At 45.8% G+C, this 25,745-nt stretch overlaps 1 protein-coding gene across 1 annotated transcript in view; it reads left to right on the top strand.

The window, feature by feature from the left end:
• The window catches only part of HDAC11 (histone deacetylase 11), a 28,495-nt gene extending 26,311 nt beyond the window's left edge, over positions 1-2,184 (top strand). Inside the window, exon 9 of the mRNA XM_029965208.1 lies at positions 326-2,184. Within this exon, the coding sequence (XP_029821068.1) occupies positions 326-565 (240 nt within the window). The 3' untranslated portion in view covers positions 566-2,184. The remainder of the gene's footprint in view (positions 1-325) is intronic.
• Positions 2,185-25,745: the final 23,561 nt, after the last annotated feature.

Genomic DNA, 25,745 nt, shown 5'->3' with positions numbered 1-25,745 from the left:
GCTCTTGTAAATCAAGACAAGCAGGAAATCTTTCTAAGCTGGTACAAAGTTCAGTGTCATCTCCAACTACAATATCCTATTAAACTTAGGTGCCAAGAAGTCAGATATTCCCTTTTTATTTGTTTTTTTTTATCTGAAAATCAGGAGAAACCCACAGGTGGGCTTGAGTGCAGTTACCACAAAATGGCTGTAAACAATCCTGCAGCTCAAAGGTTGGGGTGGGGTTTTTCCCCCAGCCCAGAGCAGATCAGCAGGAAGGACATTTATGCCAGTCAATCATGCTGATAGCAGTTTCTTGGCCCCTGGTGGCCGTGGTGCTCTGCAGGGCATTGTGAAGAGGGACGAGGTGGTGTTCAGGGCCGCGCGGCGCCGCAGGATCCCCGTGCTCATGGTGACGTCTGGCGGGTACCAGAAGAGGACGGCGCGGATCATCGCCGACTCCATCCTCAACCTGCACAGCCTGGGGCTCATCCACGGCCAGCTGGCAGCCAGGGGGGCACAGCCCAGCCTGGAGCAGATGGTCAGGGACTCTGCAAAAGACTTGGGCAACTTGTCCCTGCAGTGATGAGTTCCCAGTTTCAGTGCAATAACCTGGCAGAACCACCTCGGTCTAACTCCTGCATCCGTCCCGGGAAAGGCAACACGTCCTTCTAAGCTAACAGACCTGCACTCAGAGGTACTGTCTTTGTGTCTGACATTGCTGTAGAAAGCTTTCCTTGCCTCTCTGATTGCTGTTATGTTGAAAGAACTATGCAGTTGGCATCCAAAGACTGTCCCAGACCTGTTTCAGATGGTGCGGCTTTGTCTGGGGGGGGGGGAAATATGGACTAAACCCACTGTTTCTTGGGTTTTTTTAGATACTGCATTTTATTTATTGCTTTTTTAATGGGAATGTTGTTGTAAAACGTGTTCTGTGCAGACTTCAGTGTCAGTTTAACACTAAAGTTAAGTGCAATACTGTAAAAACCAGTGCAGTTGGAGGGCTTTGAAGCCATAGCCTGTAAGAAGGAAAGGCCATTAATTTATAGTTTATTCCTGTTGTTGATAGTGACTTAAATCTTACTTATAAGCACCTTGAAAAACAGAATAGGAAACACCTTTGGCTCTATATGCAAATGAGCCATAAGGGCTCAACATGAACAGTCTGGTGTTTGCCTCTCTTAAAATGAGCCCTGCATGTGAAAGGGAATAGTTCCTGTGCATTGTGACTCACAGAGTAAGGAAACTACAGGCAAATCAAAGCTAATGGTAGAGTTCTGAGCAGCCTTGCAGCAAAAACTATGTAGAAATTCAGGTTATCTCTACTATTTCCAGCTTGGCATGTATAAAACAGTGATGGGTACATTGAAATTATTTTTTCCCCGACTAGTGCTGTGTTTTTCACCTGCTCAGAGAGTAATGGTACTTGTAGTTGCAGTCGTAGTTGGTAAGCAAATTGTTCATTATTATTGTTCATCTAAAAATACAGTGGCATTTCTACATGAAGTTAATGTGCTAAGTTTATATGGAGCTTCTAGGAGGATTTGGGAACAAAATAGTGTATTCCAAGCAAATTCAGTGCACTACTTGTAAAGTTTGGCTTTGTTTAAGTTGGTATATTTTGCATTGTAGCAGTGGGTCGTAAATGTACTAAACTGCATATTTTGCAAGAGCTTTTATAACTTCTGAGTATTCACTGATTTGTACTACAAGTTTCATGTCGTGTCTATGTTTGAGCTTTCCTGGGAAGGAACACCAAGGTTTTGCTCGTAGTAGAGTTGCTGTCTAAGCTATTTAAGGAATGTTTAATGCTAATTATAATACTTACCTCACTTAGTGTTCATGTTTAGATGGGGTTTGTCAGTTGTAAGAATTGCACAATTGCTATAAATATCTGCTTTAAGCCAGATTTGACATATTGCACTAAGCTTAAGTTGCTACACTGGGATTAAAAAGCACTTTTAAATTTCTTACTAGAAGGACCATCAGAGTACGACTAATGTTGAGATTTATTTTTTCTATACTGTCTGATGTTACTGAAAGATGTTGTTATTCTTTCATATGATTTTTATAAAATTATAAATTACATTTCTATAACCTAAACCTGTCATAGCACCATATGGTCTTTCCCCTGAGCATCTTCTGTTTGTGTTAACATGTTTCTATAATTTTCCCTTGGTGGAGATTAAAATGATGTTGAACAATGCTGAGTGACTTCTCTTTTCACTTCACATGGATCTTGGCTGTCAAAAACTTTGACTGGCAGTTTCTTGAAGAGACAAGAAGATGTATTTGTCATACTTAAAATGTAACTGAAACTGCATTGAATCTCAAGGTTTGTCAACAGGTTCTTTGAAGTGATTTAAGTGAACTTGCAAGTATCCAAATAATTTTTAAGGTGTCAGCATAAAGGGTTAAAGTCACTTTCTAATTCCAAGTTACATGTCATTACCTATCTTGTAACTCCTAAGTATGTTACTGCTACAGGTGTTAAACTCTGAACTAAGCTTCTGATAAGGCTGCAGTAGTTTTAGAGGTCTTCTATAAATCTTTGCAGAGGGAAGTCAGTGTTGGCAGCAGGGCCTGAGAGCTCTCAGCTCATCTGTGGAACTGGTGGTTGTTGAGCAGCAGACACACTGACTGCACTTCAGTGTTCGTTGTGAGGTTACAATTGCAAAACACAGCACACCTTCATCTTTTTCACAAAGTTTAATTAGTTTAATTAATTTGACTTTGTTGCCAAAAGGTCAGTTTTTACACGTTAAGAGGCTAGTCCAAGGTAAATGTGTATGGGAAAAACACAGAGCTTTTGGTTCTTGCTTTTTAATTGCAGCTGTAACAGTAAAATCCGACTACAGGAAGGAGGGTTTCAGAACTTATCACCAAAACTGACTTGAAGAAAGACCTGGTAGGTCTTGTCTTTCATAATAAGACATTAGTTTTGACTCAAATGACTTGAGAAAGAAGCAGTGAGGGTTCTCAATGACTTCTAGTTAACGGAGGGACACACATTTCTTGCTGGGCATCCATGTGTGAAATGTAGTTATACATGAACTGAGGAGTTGGTGTTTTCATGTGTTTGATTTGACAGTTGCAGTGTTGAGCTGACAGTCTGACAGTGAACTCCCAGCATAGACCTTGGCACTAAAACCACTGGGTGTTGTGGTCAGAGCTTTGGACTGGCAACGTTCAGCTCCAGGTGGTGATGCCCGTCCCGCTCACACGGAAGGTCTGACCTGTTTGGGGGTGGTTTTTAACACCATTACCTTGTTTGTGGTCTGTGCAGTGGCACTTGGGAATTTCCTGTAATGTACAGTTGTGTCCTACAAGCACCACAGGCCCTCTGTGGACAACATTCCCTGCCAAAGCCAGGAGCTGTGGAGTCAGTGATCCTGGAGCTGCCCTTCCCTCACACTGTGCTGCTGGGACCTCACTGAGCTTTCAGAGCTGTGGCCTCTGGGAACTGGGATAGTTTGGGAATAAGTGGACACAGTCTTCTTCCAAGAAAACTGCAGTCCCTTGGAAGAAGAAATTTCACTTGCTGTCTTTGCCCAGTGGATGATGCTCCCCCTCATCCCCCTGGCTGGCTCTGGAATGCAGAGCAGATCACCAGCAATAACAATCATGGAATCCTGAAATGGACTGCTTGGAAGAGACCTTAAAGCCCATCCAGTGCCACCCCCTGCCCTGGGCAGGGACACCTTCCACTGGCCCAGGTTGCTCCAAGCCCCATCCAACCTGGCCTTGGACACTCCCAGGAATCCAGGGGCAACCACAGCTTCTCTGGGCAACCAACCTGAGCTCAAGCACTGCTGTGTCCTGAGCTTGCCTTGCATTTAGCACAGGTTGTGTGTCCTACACCCATCCCAGAGGGAAGCCTGCAGTACATGTCAGACTTTACCTTAGGCTTTAAACAGGGGTGATTTTCAGGTTTTCAATCTTTCTCCTGACACCTTTGGCAATCTCTTAGCTGAGCACTGCATGGCAAATCTAACTTCTTCATCTTACCCCTGTGCAGGCCATTTTGGTACAGCCAGTCAGTTGTTAGTGAGTAGGAAAAGAATAAATTCCTTCTGCAAAGAGCTGATGTTTTGGTAAGCTCTGGGAGGACTGACTCCTGTTCTAGGCTGAGCTCTCCTGGTCTCGCCATGGCAGTGAGAACAGGAGGCTGGTTTTGCTCAGTGCCTGTACTTGATCCTTAGGACAGAGCAAATAACTGCTGCCCTGGTTTCCTGCAGCATTTTGAATGTGCAGTAATGCTCTGGGCTGCACAAGGCACTGACTACCTCAAACTAAATTCAGAATTTTGTGGTAAGACAAAAAGCTCTTTTGGTTGAATAGCACAGAAATGGTTGTGGTGCTGCTCTGAGCTCCCTCCCAACAGCTCACCTGGGCTGAAACTGCTGCTTGGAGATGAAATAAGTACAAAAACTATGGAAAGGCTGCCATCACCAGACTGTATCACCAGTCCTGCAGTATTACATTCTGCCAGTGGTCTGTGGAGACATGGCACGCTTCCATAAATCACCTCTTCCTTCAAAAGTAACATTATGGGTAATAAACCCTTTGCTGTCAGATGGAAGGCTCTAGTCACATATTTCACTAATAAGTTACAAACTCTTGCTTTGTTTTGCTGTTAAGAGTAGATATCCTTTAAGCTTAACCAGAACTGATTATCTTTATTCTGGAAATGCATGTTTGATTTGTTTAGAAAGATGAGAAAAGCAAAAAAAACCACTCAAGGCTGACCTAAAATATTCCCTTTTGTCTTTATAGTGTCTTAAATGTAGTCCTTAGTAGACTTATAACAGATTGCAGTGCATTGTGAGAGCAAAGAAATGTCTCCTTCTTTTCCCTTTTGACACCTAAGAAAGATTTTAATTAATCCTGTTGGCCAAAAGGTTGACATTTGGTCTGTGGTTATTTTTTTTTGCCCTTGTATTTAGATTTATAGCAGAGGTGAGACAAGGAAACTGCAAATTGCCTAAACAAAAAGCTGCAGCCTGCTCTGCTTCCCTTGCATTGGAGCTGCAGCCAGGAAGAGCTTCCTTGCTTTTGGAATAAATCAGGCAGACTCTTCCCTGGTGTCACATCCATGTGCTTCTCCATGATTTTAATTTGATTCCTTTGCAAATAAAATGACAAATACCAGAATGGTGTTGGGAGATGGGAGGGTTTTCTTTGTGGGAGTTGTCCAAAAACTTGTGGGTCTGGTGGGTCCCAACTTCCAGATGTTACGATGTCTTGGAGTGCTGTTGTAAATGAAATGAGTCAGTCTTTGCCAAGGCTCCATTCCATGATGATCCTCCACGTGCAGATAACTGGAGAACAGAGGGGCAGAGGCAGAGCTGCAGGTGCTGGGATCATTCCCAGCTCCAGGATGGCACTGTTTGGCTCCGCAGGGACAGTCCCACCACGATGGGAATCAGCCCTGCTTGGTGCTCTGGGGACAGGGGGAACAGGGGGAAGTCCTGCAGCAGGTAAGTGGTTCTGAAAATTCTCCTTCCTATTCAGTTACTTCTTCCAGAAGAGTTGAAATGTGCTTTATTTGAACATTGTGATGCTCTTTAAAAGTCAAGAGGAGTTTTAAAGGTGGAATCATAAGCCCAGGCCACAGCTCAGGGACAGCCCAACAGAGCTTGAGCTGAGGCTGCAGCTCAGGGGAGCAGTGGGAACCTGGGAAAGCTGGATGGTAACACCTCTGAACACCAGGAATCCAGTTCTGAGCTCAGTAATCCCTTGTCTCTGCTGTCAGGAAGCCCTGTGAGATCTCACAGCACACTGCTCATTGCCATCCTTATCTCTATTGAGTTCACAACAATTTCCTAAAATACAGCTGGAGGAAGTGCTTACCCTGCTGGAAGCTGCAAACAGAAATACTGATGAAATGAACCTTTTCTGGAGGGATTCTTTTACCTCTGTGTCTCTGAAATGAATCCTGAGCTTAATTTTCTTTATCTTGACCACTGTTTCTCGAAGTAGCCTTTTTAAATTAAAACAAGTAACCCCCCAAACTTGTATTAGCAGTGCTAAATGTCTTACAGGAACTATGAGGACATGCTTGAAGGATTTTTACTTGTGCATGCAATGAAATAATACACTTGAAGCTATTGAGAGCAGAGAACCAAGTTCTCCAAACAGAAATTTGGTGCACTCACAGCTCAAAGAGAGATCCTGTGATGAGAATGTAAAGCCAGAGTAGAGCTTGGATATCTAGAATTGGTGTGTAAGTACCAAAGAATTATTTTAGATGGTAGAAATAGGCAAGAGTGTGCAAAAAGAAGTCTGAGAAGCAGAGAAGACGAACTTGGGCTTTCATTCTTTCTTGTTTGCAGTATCATCAACCTGCAAATGATGTTCATCTTCTGTCTTTTGTTTTCTGTCCCTGTTTCTGGATGTGAACACGGTGTCTCAGACATGCCCTTTGGGAGTGGGAGCCATAGGAAGATACCTGGATGTCCATCTGGGAGGGAAAATCACCCCATGTGATTCCTCCCAGTTCCTTCTTGTGTGTATGGACTTACATCATGTTGTAAGGCAGTAAAGTGACTCTTTAACTCCAGTAACTGATGGACAAGCCAACCTGCCTTGTGATTTCTTCTCTTTACTGCTGACAGTGTTAGGAAGCTTGGAGAGGTCCCAGAGAAGAATCATGTTTTTAATGCTCTTCTAAAATAGGGAACACCTGCAATGTTTCAGACTTGACTCTTTCCCCGGTCTGTACAATAGATGCATGTTATACCCAGTCCTTAACTAAGCACAAATTTTACAAACAGCCCAGTAAGAACTCTATTAGGGCAGAAAAACCCCTAACCCTACGGCAGAAAAATAAGCACAATGTGCAGTGGCTACATTAAAGGCAAGAGGTGGTTTTGTATTTTCTCTGGCCTGTGTTCATCTGCTGAGTGGGGAGTGGGATATTGAATCAAACCCGTGGAGGTTCCATGGTCCATCAAGATTTCCCACTGTTTGTTGTGATTGGATACAAGGCCAGATGCTGATAAATTAATTTGAAAATGTCTCTGACTGTGGCTGTGAACCCAACTCCACATAACTCCTGAGGCTTCAGCTGCTGCTGGGGACAATTTTCCCTGTGTTGTCATAAAACTCCCAGAGGATACTAAATGCTCTGTAGTGATTTCACTCGGTTAATAGAAAGAGGAGCTGTATTTTTGCACTGGTTAACTAGAAAAACTAGTTCAAAGAAAGATACACTGTGGGGGAAGGAAAAAGCTGCCCAAAGAAAGCCTCCCCACCCCTCGTGCAGAGTTGTGTTTAAACAGTAAACAGCTGTTCACAGAAAGCAGCTTCTCCTGCATCTGTTTGTGCATCAGTTGTGCCCAATGGGATCTGAGTCCTGTGAGACCAGAAAGAAGAGTCAGAATGGAACAGCAGCTCTAAAGCTGAGTTTTCATCAGTGCTGATTTTGGGAATTGCTCTGGGTTTGTGCAGGATTCCAGGTGTTGTCTCCCAGGCCCGGACACTGGGCAGTGTGTGGGCACCTCCTCTCCTCTGGTGCTCTCCCATGTCTGGGTAAACTGAAGGTTTACAATACAATACAAACAATGATGGTTATTAGACTGTTCAAGCAGCAGCAGGACTCTAAGAAATAGTGAACTGCCTGAACAAGCAATTAAGCTATTTGATTGAATTTGCCCCAAAGAAAGTAGGTAGGCTCATTATCAAATTAACGTATATAAAATTAAGATAAATAGATAAAAATTTCTATAAAGAAACTCTTGGTTTTAGAGGAAGAGGCAGCACACATGATCCTTGGTGGCCTTTTCATTTCTCCTGCTCGTTTAACATGTGCAAATTGCTATTTATTCTGCCTGCTCGTGGTTTGCCCACCCCTAGAGCACATGCAAAGCTGGGCTGGGAGAGGTGGGAGCTGGGGTGTGGAACCTTCCCTGCCACGTTTTGGATTCCAGGGAATCCTGGGGTGGCAGCAGCAGGGCTGGGGAGCTCCACACAAGGGCTATCAGGGCTGCCTGAGAACAACTTCAAGAATTCAAAAGGTTTTACCTTATTTTGACCTCGGGAAAGTCAATACGGATGTCTGAAGGTTAACAAGCTGGAAGAGGGATCTGTTCTTCACGCTGCACTTGCAGTAATTCCATCTCATTTTTAAATACCTGAGGCTCTTGATGTAATGGGTCTCTACAGCTTGAGAAATAAAGCTGAGTCACCACATGAAAATGCAATAAACTGCACTCACAGCCACTGCCATCTGGTTTGAGAAATTCCTCCTCAGGAAAACTGCAAGGCTGACTTTCCCAAATGCTGCAATGAAATTCAGGCATTCCTGTGTTGTAGCCTGGCTGTCCTCATGGTGTTCACAACCAGGGAATTACACAGGCTGCCTCCCTTTCATCCTCTGGAGCAAGGAACTTGAGGAAATTTAAAATAAACATTTGGAGGGTACAGGAAAAGCCAAGGACTAACCTTTTGAATTGTCCATAGGGGTGACCAAGCCTTGCTTAGGCCCCACCTAAGGTAGTCTAAACCAAATAACTACAGGTGGTGCACTGTTATCTGAATGATTTGTTATTAAGGTCAATTTTATTTAAAAAAAAAAAGTGGAGGAGGCAGGAGATTATATTTGTTGTTAATAAATGCAGCTTGTAAGCTTTAGTTCTCATACAAGTCCTTTCCCAGCTGAGGACAAGGAATATTTGAGCTGGGATGTACTCACTGTAAACCCATACAGGATTGTCAAGGTCAGCACTAACAAAGCTGGGTCTGTTTATTGTGCATTTCTACTACGAGCACAATGTTTAGAGGGTTGGGTTTGATTTACTTTTCACCACTGAGGGGGGGAAAAAATACACAGTGGGATTGTTGGAGTGTCTGTGCAGGTCCTTGGGGGTCCCTTCCAGCTCAGGACATTCTGTGGTTCTGGACTTGAAGTTGATTGTTCAAATGCTTAGAAATGTTTTATTTTCTGTTTGGTTTTAATATTTCTCCTCCACTGCTGGCAGCAGCTGGGCTTGGCCAAACTGGACTCCTGGTGTATCTGATATTTAGGGCTCTGGTTGTGCTCATCTGTTTTCTTGCTTGGCTGTAGCTGTTTTGCAGTTCATCTGAAAAGGAGGTGGAAAAGATTTTTGCAAATCATAGGGCTGGCTCAGTTCTTCCTTTGGCTGTTTGGAAGAATTCCACTGAGAATAAAATTGTAGGTCTGAAAAAAAAGTGCTGCTTTCATAACGATCCTCCCCCTGCTTCCCTGGAAATGGTTTGCTTTTCCTTTGCACTCTGTAGGGGTGGTTTTCAAGCTGTTCCTCAGTGGAAGAGGGAAAGATGCAATTTCTGTGTCGGAACCAGAATTCAGGTCATTTTTGGTGACTTAATCCATAAATAAAGAATACTGTGAGTGGAATTTCCTCATTGAAAGTTCCTGTGTTACAGATAGGGGGTATTCTGGCCTTTATTGTGTTCCTCTGCTGCAATAATCTGTATGTTAGATGGATAAATCAGTGCACAATACTTTCAAGAGATGCAATTATTAATCTTGAGCTGTTTATAAACGCAGTGTAAATCTGACCCCTCATATAGAGTATCCTAAAAATTATACAGAAGAGAGACATGGGACTGAGGAGTTGGAGCCTGACAGCTGGTGAGGGTTTGTCCTACCAATAAATAACTCATCGAGGGAGAGGGAGGCCACAAATCCTAGAAAATAATATTTATTGTTTTTCCAGAGGTTTCTAGAGGAAAATTGGTCTGACCTGTCCAAATAATGAATGTATTTCAACAAACCATGTTAGTGTTAAAAGCTGTTTCATCTATTTACATTTCCTTGGAGTGTTTTCTCAGGCAGTGCAGAGCTGTGCAGCAGATGACCGAGGTGCACAAGTCTCTCTCAGTGTTTCTTTATGACCATAAGCAGGGGTAGAGAGACTCTGGTCAAGTTTTGACTACCTGGAAGGGAAAGAGGAAGCTGCCATTGCTGCTGGTCTCTGTATGTGTACATGTGTTTATTCTGCTGCATGCTGACTGTTTAACAAGTTTCTCCTGCCACCAGGGACTGTAAAACTGCTCCTCACAAAGAGAGGCTGATGAGGAAACTCCTGAGCTTTCTGTCACCAAAGAACCTGGACACAGCAATCCCAGACCACCTTGCAGCTGGAAATAGAGAAGAATATAGGCTTGTTCCTTCTCCAGATCTTATGAGCTTGCCTTGGTTTTTGCCAGCTCAAGGCAAACAATGGCCTTTATTGTCCTGGAGATAAAATCTTGGAGAGAATGTGTGTGATAGGAATAGGGCTCCTAATGAAGCATGTGATGGTTGAGTTGTGGGCTAATTATCTTTTCCATCTGTTACCTAATAGGATTCTGTAGCACTGGGATTTAAGGTTTGTCAATTTTTGCTATCTTTCATTCTAAACCTGGACATTTCTGCCAAGGCCAACAGTGAAATGAGCACATTGAGAGAATAAATCTCCAGTGAACAGCCCAAGTTATTTATATTGGATGAACAAGGCTCCATGGAGAACTGGGGTGTCTTCTGGGTTGCTGGAGGTGGGATTGCTTTAGGGGTTGAATGCTTTTATGTTCAGCTTTAGTTGTGGGAACATTTGAGCCTGAGACGTGAGAGAATGCAGACCTTTCAAAATATGGTATGTGAGAAAAATGTATGATTTAATGTTTCCATTTCCATAGAGGAAATAGCAATGCTTGGCTCAAACCAAATGATAGATTTCCTTTAAACTTGGTCATATGATGATCAGGGAAATAATTTTCTTCTCAGCTTCTGTCAAAGCAGTTGAGTGCAAAGTTAGGTGTCTTAAAAGCACCTGCTGTTCACAAGGACATTATTTACTGAGTGGAGAATTGCACATTTTCCTCTTTTTAAAGGAAAAGAATAGGAAGAAAAGAGGCCTAGAATAAGACATAAAAGCATTTATCAAATTTAGCATAAAATTATCAGAATCTGAATTGAGTTTGTGGTCACTGCACTTTCAGACCAGTTGTAAACAGGACTCAGACAAACTCACACTTGTTCCTTCAGGTAATAAAGAGAATTAAGGGAGTGTGTCATCAGTGTTTCTGCATTTGAGCTGTTGGACAGTGCATGGTTTTTGAAATCATAGAATCCCAGACTGGTTTGGGTTGGAAGAGACCTTCCTCTATCCCAGGTTGCTCCAAGCCCTGTCCAACCTGGCCTTGAAATGTGTGAAGTTCATCTTCCCAACCCCACCTCACACAGAAACGTGGCAGGAAAAGGCCCACACTTCATCTTGGTACTTCTGGGACCATACAATGCACCTGGAGCTCTCTGTGTAGCAGTAAAGATGGATATAATGGGCAAGGGGTTTGGTGTGTCAGAGACAACAGTGCAGACTCGCACCCAGGTGCCATCAGGATTTGGAATATAATGGAATATAAACATCAATAACGATCATTGCTGCTTTTATATCTCCTAAGCCCGAGGCAAAGAAGATCCTTGGGTGCTGGTTGGGGTGCTGAGGGGGGATGCTGAGTGCCCCTGTAGCCAGCAGGGCGTGAGTGTTGGAGCTGCAGGGCAGTCGGGGTGCCCAGCTCAGGAGCAGCCTCTGCAGCACTGGGAACAGCAGGTTCTGGGGCCCACAGGGAAGGTTTGTGCTGACAGTGACTCTGCCAGGAGTTGATAGGACTGGTTTCACACAGGTTTCCTCCTGCCATTGTGCAAGGGATGGTTCAGCCCAGTTTGATTTTAGATTTGGGAGACTTAGTTACATCTCACTGAAGCAGATGTGCTGTTTCCAGTGGCCCACTTAAAACCTGCTCCCACCAGTGTTCCTTGTTCCTCAGCTCAGTGGGGTGATCTGTGTGTTGAGAGTCAAAAATGTGTTATGGCAGGAGCAGGCAGGAGTCTGTAGGATGATCCTATAGGATTTGGGCAGTCATGGATCAGCATCACCTCATAACACAGACACTGCAGATCTATTGAACAGGTACAATAACCTAAGAGGGGTAGGATTAAAATGAAGTTATTTAAAATTTTATTGCATTTACAAGAGATTAAGTGCTCTGCAATGGAAACCCCACAAGTGCTCAGTGTAACAAGCGTTGAGCTGCTGTGTCAGTCTTTTCATGAGCCCTTTCTGGGTCCATCTCATCACAGAACAGAATTGCATGACCAGGCTCGTTTCCAGTACATCTCCTCCCTGGCCCCGTGGCAATCTCAGCACCAGGTTCATTCAGCCTCTCCCCACAGGGAAGAGTCTGAAAAAACATGGCAGTGGGAAAGATGACCAGTGTTTACAACCAGCTAATGGGAATCCCAGCTGTCCTGGGAGGCTGCATAATCTTGGAGTGGGAAATCCATGCCCCGAAGAGCAGGCACTGCCAAGGAGCCTCTTTATGGGCACCCTGTCAGATGATATGTTTTCATGGTCATATTTAAACCCTCCACTCTGTCTTTTCTGAGTTCCTTGCTCATGCAGAAGGGCCCAGTGGTTTTATATTTTGAATGCTGTTGAATTTGGAAGTCTGATTTGGCTCAATTAAAATGTGATTAGGCTTTCTGTCTCCACTGTAGAGGCTGCAAGTGCTCTGGAGAAACGTTTAATGATGAAGGCTGGCCTGCTGCTTTTGGCTGAAATGCAGCAGAAATATGCAATGCTCTGAGAAATTCCAGGACTCCCACGAGGTCAGAAAATTTTCTCTCAGCTCTAGCATTTCATCAAGTTTCCTATAACATGTCCCCATGTATCACAATCCTTATTGCTTGGAAATCCACCAACTTTGCAACGAGCTGAGAGTATTTATTATATGTGCTAGATCACATTCTCTTAGAAGAGAGCTCTGATTAAAATAATTTCCATCCCTTCTGGTTTCAGACAGTATTTGTGTTACATGCTCTTGTTTTACTGTCGGTTACATGCTTTGGATGAGTTTAGTTACGCTGAGTATTCATCTAGTCTAGTTCTATTAATTACAATATTTTTAATCAACCTCTCCTGGGTTAATATGTCCAGAATCCAGTCACTTGAATCTGGGCTAAAGCAGAAATGAGCTGTGCTTTCAGAAATGCACTTGGCATAAGTCAAAACATTGTCTACAGGAGATCTTTAAGTCCCTGAGCTGGCCATGCTGTTGTGGCCACTGTAATCAGGAACTTGATGATAATGGCTCACTTCAGTATCGCTAATCTTTGTAAGAACTTATTTTTAAGAACTGTATTGAGCTGGTCTTATGGACTGTCCCTTTTCTGGGGAAAAGACAGAAAGCTTCACTCACTCACAGTGAAGATTTGCAGTGCACCTGTACTCTGGTCTGAACTGACAGCAGAGCTCAAGTCTCACAGACCTTTCTTGGCTTTGGCACTCTTGATTAAGGTGTTCAGAGCTAGTCCAATAAATTGTTTAATGAATAGTTTTCAGCTGAAAGAACAGTGTGATTTGCATGTGGAACCAAAAAACTCTTCCTTTGTTTACCACTCCAGCCCAAAGACATTAATAATACAATAATTTTATATAAAACAGAGCACTGATGTTCCATGGACTCTCAGAGTACTCCACATTTATGATCCTAGGATGTGCTGGATCCCCTGGACCCCCTTTGTTTTAGGATGGGCATGATTTGAGCTGATTTCAGGAGTCTTCAGAGGGAGTAGCTTGATGTCCTTTAATTTAAAGAGAAATTTGGGAAGCAGAGCTAGAATATTCCACGTTATGAGCCTCTCCCAGCAGCTTCTCCGTGAGGTGAAGGGTTGTCCATGGCCTTTTCCATATCCTGCCTCTTCTGTCCTTATAGCAGTGCTCTGATAACACTGGGAGCTGTCTCTGAGTCTTTGTGACTTCTTAAGGAAATAAAAGGTCCTAACCTTGCAAGTGAGGCATCAGTGTGTGCTGGCTGGGGCCCAGGTTTCTGAAAATATTTGAGCACCCTGGGCTTAATTAGTGCATGACAAGCCCCTCAGTAGCTTTATGAACTGCCCTGAGGGGAGAAGCCAAAGGCCACCAGTTCCCTGCAGAGGGGCCTGCTGGGCCTTTAACCACTAGAGGCCACTGCCTCATTATTATTGGGGGAATTAATCACTGCACGAGCAAAATGCAAAGGGCAGGGGTTGTGTTTCTGTTGCCTCATCTCGGGTAAGATGGGTTTGTTTATTTTGCCCTGTAACCATCCCCAGTGCTGGCATGTGCTGAGGTTCTGTGGGAGCTGTGCTGCCCTTGTCCAGGTGACAGTGAGACCCGAGCTCATTGCTCAGGGCCTGGAGGAAAGCAGAGCAACACTGGAAGACCCCAAAATATTCAGAGCTGAGCACTGGCTGGGTGAAGGGTCTTGATGGGAAACCACACGAGGAGTGACTGAGGGCACTTGGTCTGTTCAGCTGGACAGGAGGAGCCTGAGGGGAGACCTCTGGAGCCTCCTCAGGATGGTCAGCTCCAATCTCTGCTCTGTGACCAGGGACAGCACCCAGGGAATGGCTGGAGCTGTGCCAGGGCAGGCTCAGGTTGGATCTCAGCAAAAGGTTCTTCCCCCAGAGGCTGGTTGGGCACTGCCCAGGCTCCCCAGGGCAGTGGGCACAGCCCCAAGGCTGCCAGAGCTCAGAGACAACACTCTCAGGGACAGGGTGTCTGTGCAGGGCCAGGAGTTGGACTGGATGATCCCTGTGTGTCCCTTCCAACTCAGCATATTATGGGATTCTGTGACCTCTCAGGCTCGGGCTCACATTTATTTTTCCAGTCTCCTTTGGGCTTGTTAAGCTTTGGCCTTTCCTCTGGAGCACTCAGACAGGACCTGTCCAAGGTGTCCTGATCCCAACACGTCCTGTGAGCAGCTCCAGGGGAGGCAGAGGGCAGCTGGTGGGATGGGAAGTACACCTGCCTTTCTCCATTTGGGATTGTCAGCAGTGCAGACTGGTGCTGGCAGAGCTGGGCTGATGATCTCATGCTGCTCCTGTGCTCTGGCCGTGGCAGGACGAGGAGGCCACCAAGGGACTCGTGTGCGGGGCTGGTGTGGGAGGCAGAGCTTCTCTTCCCCTGGGAAGACAGGCAGGAGGGCACAATTCTTCTTCTGTCTTCATCTCAGAAGCACTTCAAAAGCAGGCAGTCCATAAAACCATTGTTTTCTGTAGTCAGATCCAAACAGGAGAATATGGAGATGCTCCAGGATAACTGGGTGGAATTTGCTGCTGCTGTCACCGATCCGAGTGTTGGCTGTGGCCCAGTCCCAGGGTGGAGCAGGAATTCAAGCTCTGTGTGCAGTACAAATGTGTAGACTTGTAAGTACTGTGATTACATTCACAGAGCTGCTGCAACCTTGAGGAATACCTGAATAGAGTAGTAATTATTCTTGTGTTAAATCCCACAGCTCATTCCCATTGCATCATGAACTTACTGCATTGGGAAGTCGTCCCTCCTGAATCAGAGAAATGTGTTTCATCCAAGAGCTGTTGATTTCTTGTACCTGGTGCATCTCACCCTGCAGATTGGAGAGGACTTTGCTGGGTTAAGTTACAGAACTGACTCTGTGAAGTCCCTGTCAATCACTGAGGTGTGTCAGAGTGAATCAGCTTTGGTAAAGTGGTGCTAAAGCCATGAAGAGATGGAACAGATGGAAGTATCCATCACTCAGCTCCTATGCAGTGTCAATCCCCACGTGCTTTTATCTGCAGCACCTCTCGCTGCTTTTCAGCAGCTCCCTCCCTGATGAGTGCTGGTGTCTGCTGCCCATGAACAGCCCGGCCCAAATCCCCTTGGATGTGGAAAATTTGGTATTGTTTTATTAATACTGCAGTTGGAATGAACCTCGTGGAACTTGAAAAAGAGTGAAAACAGAACTGTCAGTGCAAATGTCTGAACCCCCATCAACGCCACTGGCAGGGTCTGTACCTGGAAGATAAAAACTGGCACAGTTTTCACTCCTGGGAAGCACTTCTGTGCTTTAGTCAGAAGATGTCCATGCAGCTGTCCATGCTGAATGCTGCCAACAAACACTGTTTCACTGACAAAGGCACAATAGCTTTATTAATTTCTGTTGTTATAATTGTGGTGATTTCCTCTCTTGTGCATTGAGCAAGTTTTCTGGTGTTTTGAGACTTGTGTTGGTGCAAAGGTCTCCTGGGGCTTGAGTTTGACCAAAAGAGCCAGATGGGAAACATAGTTTTGACTGATGGATACCTGAGATTTGTGGCCCTAAAGCTTCTGGTAAAAACAGGAAGAGCTCGGGGTGGAAAACCGGAATGTCAGGAATGGGGAGTTGATGGCTGTCTGTGCATGGCAATCTAGAGAGCTTTATCACTTTGATACAGCTGGAGCCCAAATTAATTACAGAAGCAATGATAAATGTAAATTGGTTTCTGTTCATGTTATTAGGGGAGCATTTGGGTTTGTCTTTAAACTTACTATAGGACTGCAGCAAACCCTCCTCTGTGTCAAAGCAGGTCATTTTTGCTGAGGGCTGCACTCACCTTGGGCTGTACCTCCTGGGTCTGTCTGCACATACAAATAGTTATTGGTGTTTGGAACTTGGGCTGGCTCCTCTCTCTGGGGATGCTGCTGACAGCCCGAGCCAGCACAGCTCCCCAGCTGCTACTGCAATCTCTGTGCAGCCTGAATAATGTTCAGGGCTGTCTCTGCTCTCATTAAGTGCAGCTAATGCAAGGGGAGTCAACTTAAGCACAGCAAACCGCAGTTAAATCTGGGATGAAAACAGCCTTAAGCGTGTGTTCAACAGGTTCTGCATATGGTCACGAAATTAGAAGAAAAACAATTAAATTGGGCCCCTCAGTTCAGGAAGGACATGGAGGGGCTGGAGCAGGTGCAGAGAAGAGCAGCGAGGCTGGGGAAGGGTCTGGAGCACAAGTGCTGTGAGGAGAGGCTGAGGGAGCTGGGGGTGTTGAGGCTGGAGAAGAGGAGGCTCAGGGGAGACCTCATCATCTCTACAACTCCCTGACAGGAGGTTGTAGCCAGCTGGGGGTCAGGTTCTGCTCCCAGGAACCAGGACAAGAGGGCTGGGTCTAAAGCTGTGCCAGGGGAGGTTTAGGTTGGATATTGGGAAGAAATTTTTTCCCAAGAGAGTAATCAGGCCTTGGAATGGGCTGCCCAGGGAGGGGGTGGAGTCCCCGTCCCTGGAGGTGTTTAAGGTGGGACTGGATGTGGCATCAGTGCCATGGGCTGGGAACCACGGCGGGGTTGGATCCAGGGTTGGACTTGATGATCTCGGAGGTCTTTTCCAACCCGGCTGATTCTGTGATTCTGTGAAATCACCCCACAGAAGCAAACAGGCAAGTGGCCCGGGTCAGCTCAGTTTAGTGGATGAGCTGGAAAATGCTGATGTGCCACCCTGGAGCAGAGCAAAGGGGACAAGGGACACCCTCAGCCATCCCGGGGTGCAGCTCAGTCAGGGACTGAAATGGTTAATGCTTAAACATTGGAAGATCACCAAAAGACTTCTGCAAACTGCAAAGAAATAGCTGCTCACCCATCAGAGCCCCCCTCCTTCCCTGAATATGCCCACTGGGAAAGGACCTTCAGCTCAGATGAGTGGGTGCCATTGTCCAACCATCCCGTGCAGACGCACACCTGAAGCTCTGAACTGCATTGCCAGATAAGGGAAGAGGCAAATCCTTCTTATCATGCCAGTGTCCTCCCTTACATGGTGCCTCTGCTGTAAAACCCCTCCGGGGAGCACGGAAAGAAAACTTGTGACGTGTCCCATGGCATGATCTGTGGTAAAACTCCCCGTGATCTGTGGTAAAACTCCCCACCCCAGGGGAGGTACAAGGCATTCCCACCTGAGCTGGAAGTGTACAATTACTCCTTATGAAATCTTTGAGTTTTGTGGGGGCTTCCCCCAGCCCCAGCGGACCAGGACCACCCCTTCAACCAACAGACATGGAGGCTGCAACTACCAAGTTTCCTTGCTGGATCCAGTGGGTCCATATCTATATGTATATATAGATATATATATATCTTTCCACTCTTATCCTTTCTTTCCCTTTCTCTCCCTTATACATTTTCTTAAGTGTTATTTTTATGCTCCAATATTGCTATAGGTGCTCTAATATTGTTGTATTCCGATAGATGATAACACCCAAACCAGCAACATACCTGTTTATCTTTGAGACCTTATTACCTTATTCTGAAATAAACCCTACATATATATGTTTACAAACACCGATTATTCAGTGTCCTTTCACTTTAACCCACCCCAAGGGATTTATTAACAAAAACCTGGGTTACCCTCCCCTTCTGGGGTGGGTCATAACACTCCCAGGGAGCCCGGAGTGTGGAGGGTCCAGGGAGGGCTGGTTTGGGGTCTCAGAGGCTCTTTCCCTTTATGTTCTCTGTCAAAGCAGTTTCCATTCTTCGTGGTGAGCTCCCTTCTGTGTAACCCAACGTGTTCCTGATTCCTCTCTGAGTCAAGGAAATATGTAATTCTCTTCTGGTTTTTATCTCCTGCGTGTTACCAAGGGCTGCCAGGGAATGAAAGCCACCTGTGCCACATGTGACAGGAACTTAGAAAGTAAATTTAATAACCCTGTTGGTCGCAAGCAGTGTTCATCAGAAATGTCTTCACTGCTGAAGCTGGGAAATGTTTTTTTTAAGCATAGTGCTGCTATAAAGTGTTTTAGTGATTTGATGTGTGAGCATTGTGGGTCACCTGAGTCTCATCCCATGTCTGTGTTCTTTAAACAGACACTGTCACTGAGTCACTGGCTCAGCACTGGGATGTTTCACTGAATCACAGACTGGTTTGGGTTGGAAGGAACCTTAAAGCTCCTCTCATTTCACCCCCTGCCATGGGCAGGGACACCTTCCACTACACCAGGTTGCTCCAACCTGGCCTTGGACACTTCCAGGGATGGGGAGTGCACAACCTCTCTGTGAAGCCTGTGCCAATTTGCTGTCTTTTCATCAAGATCTCTGTTCCTCAGGGTTAACAAAAATGGGTTTAGGTACGTCAAAGTTCAACTGAGGATTTTTTTTAGCACAGCTGAGTTGGGCTGTTCTGCTTGGGATGCCACCGGGAGTTGCCCTGGTCACTCCTCAGTACCTGAGGGATCCAGAGCCCAATCAAGGAGAGTCTTCAGGGCTCTCCTGAAGATGGGATGTTTTTCCTGCATGGCAGTGGTAAGGGGCTGAGGTGTCTGTCAGGAACCCCGGGGCAGCAGCACCGTTCCTTGGAACGCAGCAGATGCAGCAGGTGGGATCTGTCACCCCCTGCACACTCAGGTTCTCTCTGGGGTTCAGAAGAGGCCAAATCCATCTCTCACTAGTGGCTGTGATCAGGGTCCATCTCCAGCACTGCTCCCCTGGCTCTGCCACGGTCTCCAGGCTCCGAAATGCTCCGTCTGCTCTGGAGTTTGCAGACACTGGCAGAGCTCAGCTCTGCCCTGCTCTCGGGTCCCCTGGGAGATCAGCAGTGGTACAGCTGCACCTTGGGGATGGTTGGACTTGAACTGCACCCCACAGGGAGCAGCCACAGGGATCCCAGCACCTGAAGGGATTTAGGGGCAGGGTGGACAGACCAGGCAGGGCACTTAAACTGGGTCTTTTGGCAATAGCTGTCAGAGAAAGTTTGTTCTGGACAACTTCATACCTGGAGCCAAATTTGAGCAGTGGTGTAACCTCTGATGCCAAGAATTTTTGTTCTGTCTGGTTGGGAGTGTTGGAGAAATTCAAAAGAGGTGGGGATAGAGAGAGGAAAGAGCCCAGATGAGTTTTAAGATGTTTTTCAGTGAAATCCTGCAGCGTTTGCTGTTGTTTGCACTGTCCCCTTTGAATTTCACCCTCTTTCAGGGTCAGATTATGTAGAGGAATTAAACTCCAATGATTAAATTCCATGTTAAAATGAGTAAACACATTGGGATCTTTTAGCACTAAATCACAGTGAGGTTATATTGAACACTGAAAAGATAATCCCAAAATCACTCATTTAGTAATATTTTAGAAATTATTTTAGATGCCTGCCTTCTAATATCTTCTGACAGGTACTTTTAAAGTGATTTATCCATGCATTTATAATTTTCTATTTTGCTTTGAATAAAGCAGAACTAGGTCTTTCATATTTAGAATGCTCATAATTGTTCCTGGAATTTTTCTTTGGATGAAGATTTTGGCGTGGATGATACTTTATGAAACAGTCCTGGGTCTGGATCTCATTCATCACAGATCTTGAAAAGAAATGTCCCTTGGCTTGCAGAGAGGGCCTTGGAATTTTTCAGAGCTTGAACTGGAATTATAAAGTGTATGTGGATTTAAATATGGGTTCCTTTAAATATGCAGAGCTTCTGTAAGGATCAGGTTTGTGTACATTCCATTAACGGTAAGTGTAATTTTTAAATCTATTATAAGCAACAGAATATAGAGTCACAGATTGGGTTGGGTTGGAAGGGACCTTAAAGCCCATCCAGTGCCACCCCCTGCCCTGGGCAGGGACCCCTTCCACTATCCCAGGTTGCTCCAAGCCCCGTCCAACCTGGCCTGGGACACTTCCAGGGATGGGGCAGCCACAGCTTCTCTGGGCAACCTGTGCCTGGGCATCACCTTTATGTTAAACTGGGTTTAAATATGACAGAATTTGTCAAATAAACTGATTTCCTTGAATTAATTCTGTTCAGATGAGGCATGACGAATGGAGACCAAAGTTCCTGCTGTGTATTTATTTTTTGTCAGCTGGCACGTGCTGTTTGTCCTTGCAGAGTCTGCAGTGGGGTGCTCAGCATCAAGCCCCCCATCTGGAGCTGAGGACTGGACTGGGCTGAGCTTTGGGCAAAGACAAGAACAGTCTGTGCCAGCTCACAAGGTACCAAAAGGCAACCAAAAAAAAAGGAGTGTGGGGAGAGCAGAGCAGGGTCCCGGACTACCCGGTGTAATAGGTTTTCTCTGTCTCTCATCTCAGTGCCTCCAGTCCTGGACGGTGTTTATGAGCCGTGCTTGGTCCTGCTGCACTTCTAGTGTGTAAAGTGAAGCTTGTACATCCATCATGTCAGGTTCAGGGCTTATCACTCTGACTGGAGAGTGGTTACTGCAGCCAAAGTTGCCTTTAGATGGGTCCCTGGGATTATAAAGTAGGGTACTGGGTTGTATTAAAGCAACTGAGCTCACATTAGCAAAGCCTGGCTGTGGAGCCTTTAGATTTACATCGTCTTTTGTCTTGGGCCTGACCTAAATCACAAGCATTTAGGGACAAGAAATGAATTAAGTCCTGTCTCTGTACAGACTAAATCCCTGGCCTCCGCCGAGTGCCGCATTAGTGGAGCCAGCAATGGTCATGTCTTTCCTTGAGACTGTCATAAATTGCATTTATTAATGGCAGATTATAGAAATTTCAGCCAAGTCTTTATCAGCACTTAGGCCAGACACCAGATAAACAGTTGGCTGCAGTTCTGCCCTCTAATAAAATTGTTCATGAAACTTGAACTCAGCTTTGCGGTTTAAACTTTCAGAAACAAGCTGGTTGCTCAGCAGTGTGAACTGGACACTCCCTGGAGCCAAATCCAGCCTGCTGGGATATATCCGCTGAGGATCTAGCCCTGGGCTCTTCCTGGGAGAGTCCTGGCTCCTGCCCTGGCCCCTGGAGGGGGAGGATGAGGAGGAGCAGAGCTGGGGCAGCCAGACAGCCACTGTCCCCATCCCTGCCCTGCATCCCCCGGGCTCTGCTGGGCCTCACTCTCCACGCTTTGGGCTGAGCTTCCCTGCACATCTGGCCTGCCAGTCCCCCTCAGAGGGACTGGCCCTTTGCTGCCAGTGCACTAAGGAAATTCCCTGCTGCTGGGAAGAGATTCCCTGCTGCTGGGAAGAGATTCCCTGCTCAGGACATGCCTGAGCTGGACTGGCTGCACAGGACAGACCTCCCATGGGACTGTGCTCCCAAATTAAAGTGAAGTGACAACACATGTAGTGTCATGTTTGCAAGGGAGGCTGGAGCAGCTCTGGCAAAGTTAGCAAGAGCAGCCCCGGTGACATTTTGCTAAGGTTTTTTTTCAGGTCTTTGAAATCCTTTTTGACATCTGCTCTTTATTACACAACAATATAACTGTCCTTTTAGGAAAAGAGACATTTTTCATTATTCATTTCAAACTTAACAGACACATTTTCAAGTGCCTACAATAACTGCAAGGGATTTGCTTTCAGGTGATTTGGCTACAAGGCTGAGTCCAACTATAACACTGTTTTCTGTTCCACGTCTGCATTTACCTTGGTCACAACTGAAACCAGGTTTTTATCAGAGTGCCTGGGTTTGTTTTTTATTAAAGAAATACTTTGACTCTGACGGGATGAGCAACATGAAACTCTGGCAGGAAATCTGAACCTTGCAGTCCTTCCCAAGTTCATCAACAACAGCATTTTGTTTGTTCTTTGTGGGGGCAACGTGGTTGGTTTTTTTCCCTGTCCCATCTGAGGTGTTGCATCTAGTTTTGTTCTTTTACCTCCAAGTGGGAAAAAACTTGGAAGGGTTTTTAAGCAAAAGTAATATGTGAGGAATTTAAGGCAGAGGTATGCAGCACTGAAAAGCTGACCTCTGTTTCCCCTTTCATGCCACATTGCATTCCCTATATTTCTGTTTCTGGAACACCAGTGCTGCTTTCCGAGAGCAGGAGGCTCGGGAGGAGTGGCCAAGGTGCAGCAGCTGTAAGGATGAGCATGAAATGTCCCCTGACTTGTGTCCTCAGTAACTGCTGCTACACCATCCACATTTGCACAGAATATGTTGCAGGCACCTTTTTGTTTGTTTTCATGACTCACACAGGACCTCCGAGTCCGCTGAGTGTTGGAGATGCAAAGTGGGGGGAGATCCAGGCTGGGGGATGCTCTGAAGGACAAAGAGGGATCTTGGAGCTCAGCAGGTCCTGCTGCTGGGAGAGAAGGTCAGGAGGCTGTTTTCTTGTTTGGTTTTGTGTGGTTTAGGGAATGGTTCAGCTTTTAGGAAACAAGGGGAAACATTTTCTACAGAAAATTCTTGTTATCTTGGCATTTTGCTTGTTTCCTCATAATCAGAATCACAGAATTGTTGGGGTTGGAAAATCCCTTTCAGCTCACTCAGTCCAACTGTCAACACAGCACCATCACCATGTTCACCACTAAACCAGGTCTCCAGGTGCCACATCTACGTCTTTTGAATACTTCAGGGATGGTGATTCCTCCACTGCCCTGGACAGCCTGTGCCAGGGCTGGACAGCCCTTTCTGTGAAAAAAATCTTCCTCATGCCCAATCTAAACCTCTCTTGGCACAACCTGAGGCCACTTCTGGTTTTGTACGTCAGGGGAGATTTTCTGATCTCTGTCACAGTCAGAAAGGGTTTTAACTTTAAAATATTAATTTCCCTTTTAGAATTGCTAAAAATTAATTAAGGAAAAAAAAAAGAAAAAACCTTATTATCATGTAGTTTCCTAAAGCCCACAACCTCTTTTGGTCAGGTAGGCAAAGCTGGAACTGTGCATGGGCATTGGTGAGGGCATAGCTGAGAAGTTAACACAGATATTTCTGTACCCCGCAGCTCAGTTACTGAAGATGCCTCTGGTCTTTTTCAGTGTAAGGTAAATGCCAGAAGAACAAAGAGAAAGCTCCTGTCCTCGAAGGGCAGGGGAGCTTTAGCTATAAACACTGTGGTTTCCTCATCCCCATCCGAAGCATTTTGATAAAACAAGAGACAGCATGTCCCTGGGCTTCTCTTCCTGCCCTCAGGGCTGCAAGTGTGTAGTCCCAAAATATCTGAAGGTTATCTTGCAACAGGTCTCTGTTTGCTTCGTGAGTGCTGTCTGCTGACACTGATTCTCTTCTGAGAGCTTTGCTCTCGTGACCCCAACGCACCCGACAGAAAGTAAGGGCAGTTTACTCTAAATTTAGAGCACAGTGGGTGCAGCTGGGGTGAAGCAGGACGGTGGCAGAGCAGCAGGCTACAGGCTGGCTGGGTTTGACTTGTTCCTGAGAGCTGAACAGCATTTACTTTATTTTATTGTGTTCACTGGTGCAGTTTCAGAAGAAATCTTGAGCTATCGACTCACTCTAGCCCTGAGTACAGTGAGCTCCAAAGAGCTCTGGGGTGGGCAGCCCTTCTGGGTGCCCTCTGTCCTGACCTTGTCCAGCCTGCCCGGGGACTCCAGAGACCTTTCTATCTTGTTTCCCTTTTGCCAGATATTATTTCTGGTCTCCATCCAAAGCCAATCCTAATGCAGGATAGCAGTGTTAGTCCTGAGAGTGATGGGTGTCCTGCAGTCAGAGCCCCTCTCCAGTCTGCAGGGGGGAGATGGCTTGGGGCAGTTTACTCCAGACAGACACTGGGGGCAGTTTAGGCCTGACCCCTAAAGTTCTTTTACTGCTGTGCTTAACTCCAGAGCTACGATTGTGTCCAACTGATTTTAAAGATTGTAGCACTTCCACTCTTTCAAGGCACGATAAAGCCAGTGTTGCAGTCTGAGGAAGTAACTCCACAATCTGAGTTGTTAATATAATTTATTAAGCAGCTCATTCTGATGATGATGAGAACATAGAACATTTAATTCTATTTTATTTTTTTTTTACCCAGAGTAAAATGGGGCAGTTCGATTTCTGGGGAAAAGAACTGTCAAACATGCTGTTGGGCATTCATGGGGGGAGAGGTGGGAGGGAGAAGGATGTGCCACTGACTAATTAAAGGCATGCTCTAATGGGCTCCAACATTTAAACAAGCTCCTTTTCATACATATATTGGGCCATTTTAGTATTAAATGGCTCCATTAAATGGTTTTCCAGGCCTTAAGCTGACCAGACATCTATTAAGTCAGTGGGAGTTTAGCCTACATGAGAAACAGAGCATCAGTTCTTCTGCCAGGTGAAATTTGTCATTCAAAAGCTAAACTTGTGTTTAGAGAAGCCAACAAGTTAATGTAAACAAGGGGATAAAGCTTAAATCCTGCTGAGCTGGTTTTGCAGAGGTGATGTGTTCTCCAGCAGTTCCACAGGAATGAGAGCCAGGGACCACGAGAGCTGGAGGAGTGGGGACCACTCGGGACAGGCTGGGAGGGAAGGGGGTGGCAGGGAGCTGAGAGCAATCCCCTGCTCTAGAGGAGAGGGCGTTCTTCCAGCACCGAACAAAGATTGTGACTTCAAGAGCTTCCCAGAGCCCACTGTGCTCAAAGCTTGCCTTTGGAGGCTGAGAGGTGAGCTTGTCAGAAATCCTGAAAAATATCTGGGGAAAGATTTTAGGTTGTTTGGTTGTGATGAGGTACAAAACTCCTACAGAAAAAGAGGCTCACCACCAACCTGGTCCTCACTAGTGCTTTCTAGAGTAAAGATTAACAATTAAATGCAATTTCATGTATTATTGCTGAAATGTCAGAATCTTCTTGGTTTTCCAGAATTGTAAAAAGAGTTTGAGAAACAAAGAACTGTTGGGGAAAAGAGGGACAGTAATTCGTTTGGGTTTTTTTTTCTATGAAAAGTACTTTTTAATGTTGCCACATCTATGAAGAACAAAGATTGTAGCTGGTTGCTGCTGGTCACATGAGCCCCAACCTGGCTCCTGCCTGCCCACACCGTGGGCATCCACGACTGCGCCCGGGCACGGAGCTCAGCCAGGCCTGGGGCCTTGGGCCTTTGCTGGTGGGACCACCCGGACACTCAGTGAGGGCTCAAACTCTCTTTATTTGTACATAAGAGGTGGGCCAACCCCTACCTAGTGGGGGGCCCACCTTCAGATCTGGTTGGAGTGCAGGGCCAGGGGGCTCAGGGGCAGAGGGGCTCGTTTGGGTGGCTCCTGGACCTGGAGGTTCTGCAGCTGCGGCAGCATAGCCGGGTATAGGCTGGGAGAGCTGAGATGAGAGATCTGCTTCCTCCTAACCGAGGTG

Source organism: Manacus vitellinus, unplaced genomic scaffold, assembly GCF_001715985.3.
Source record: "Manacus vitellinus isolate BGI_N305 unplaced genomic scaffold, ASM171598v3 scaffold_91_pilon, whole genome shotgun sequence".
Taxonomy (NCBI): domain Eukaryota; kingdom Metazoa; phylum Chordata; class Aves; order Passeriformes; family Pipridae; genus Manacus; species Manacus vitellinus.
The sequence above is the reverse complement of the archived record's forward strand: the minus strand, read 5'-3'. Positions and strand labels throughout refer to the sequence as shown.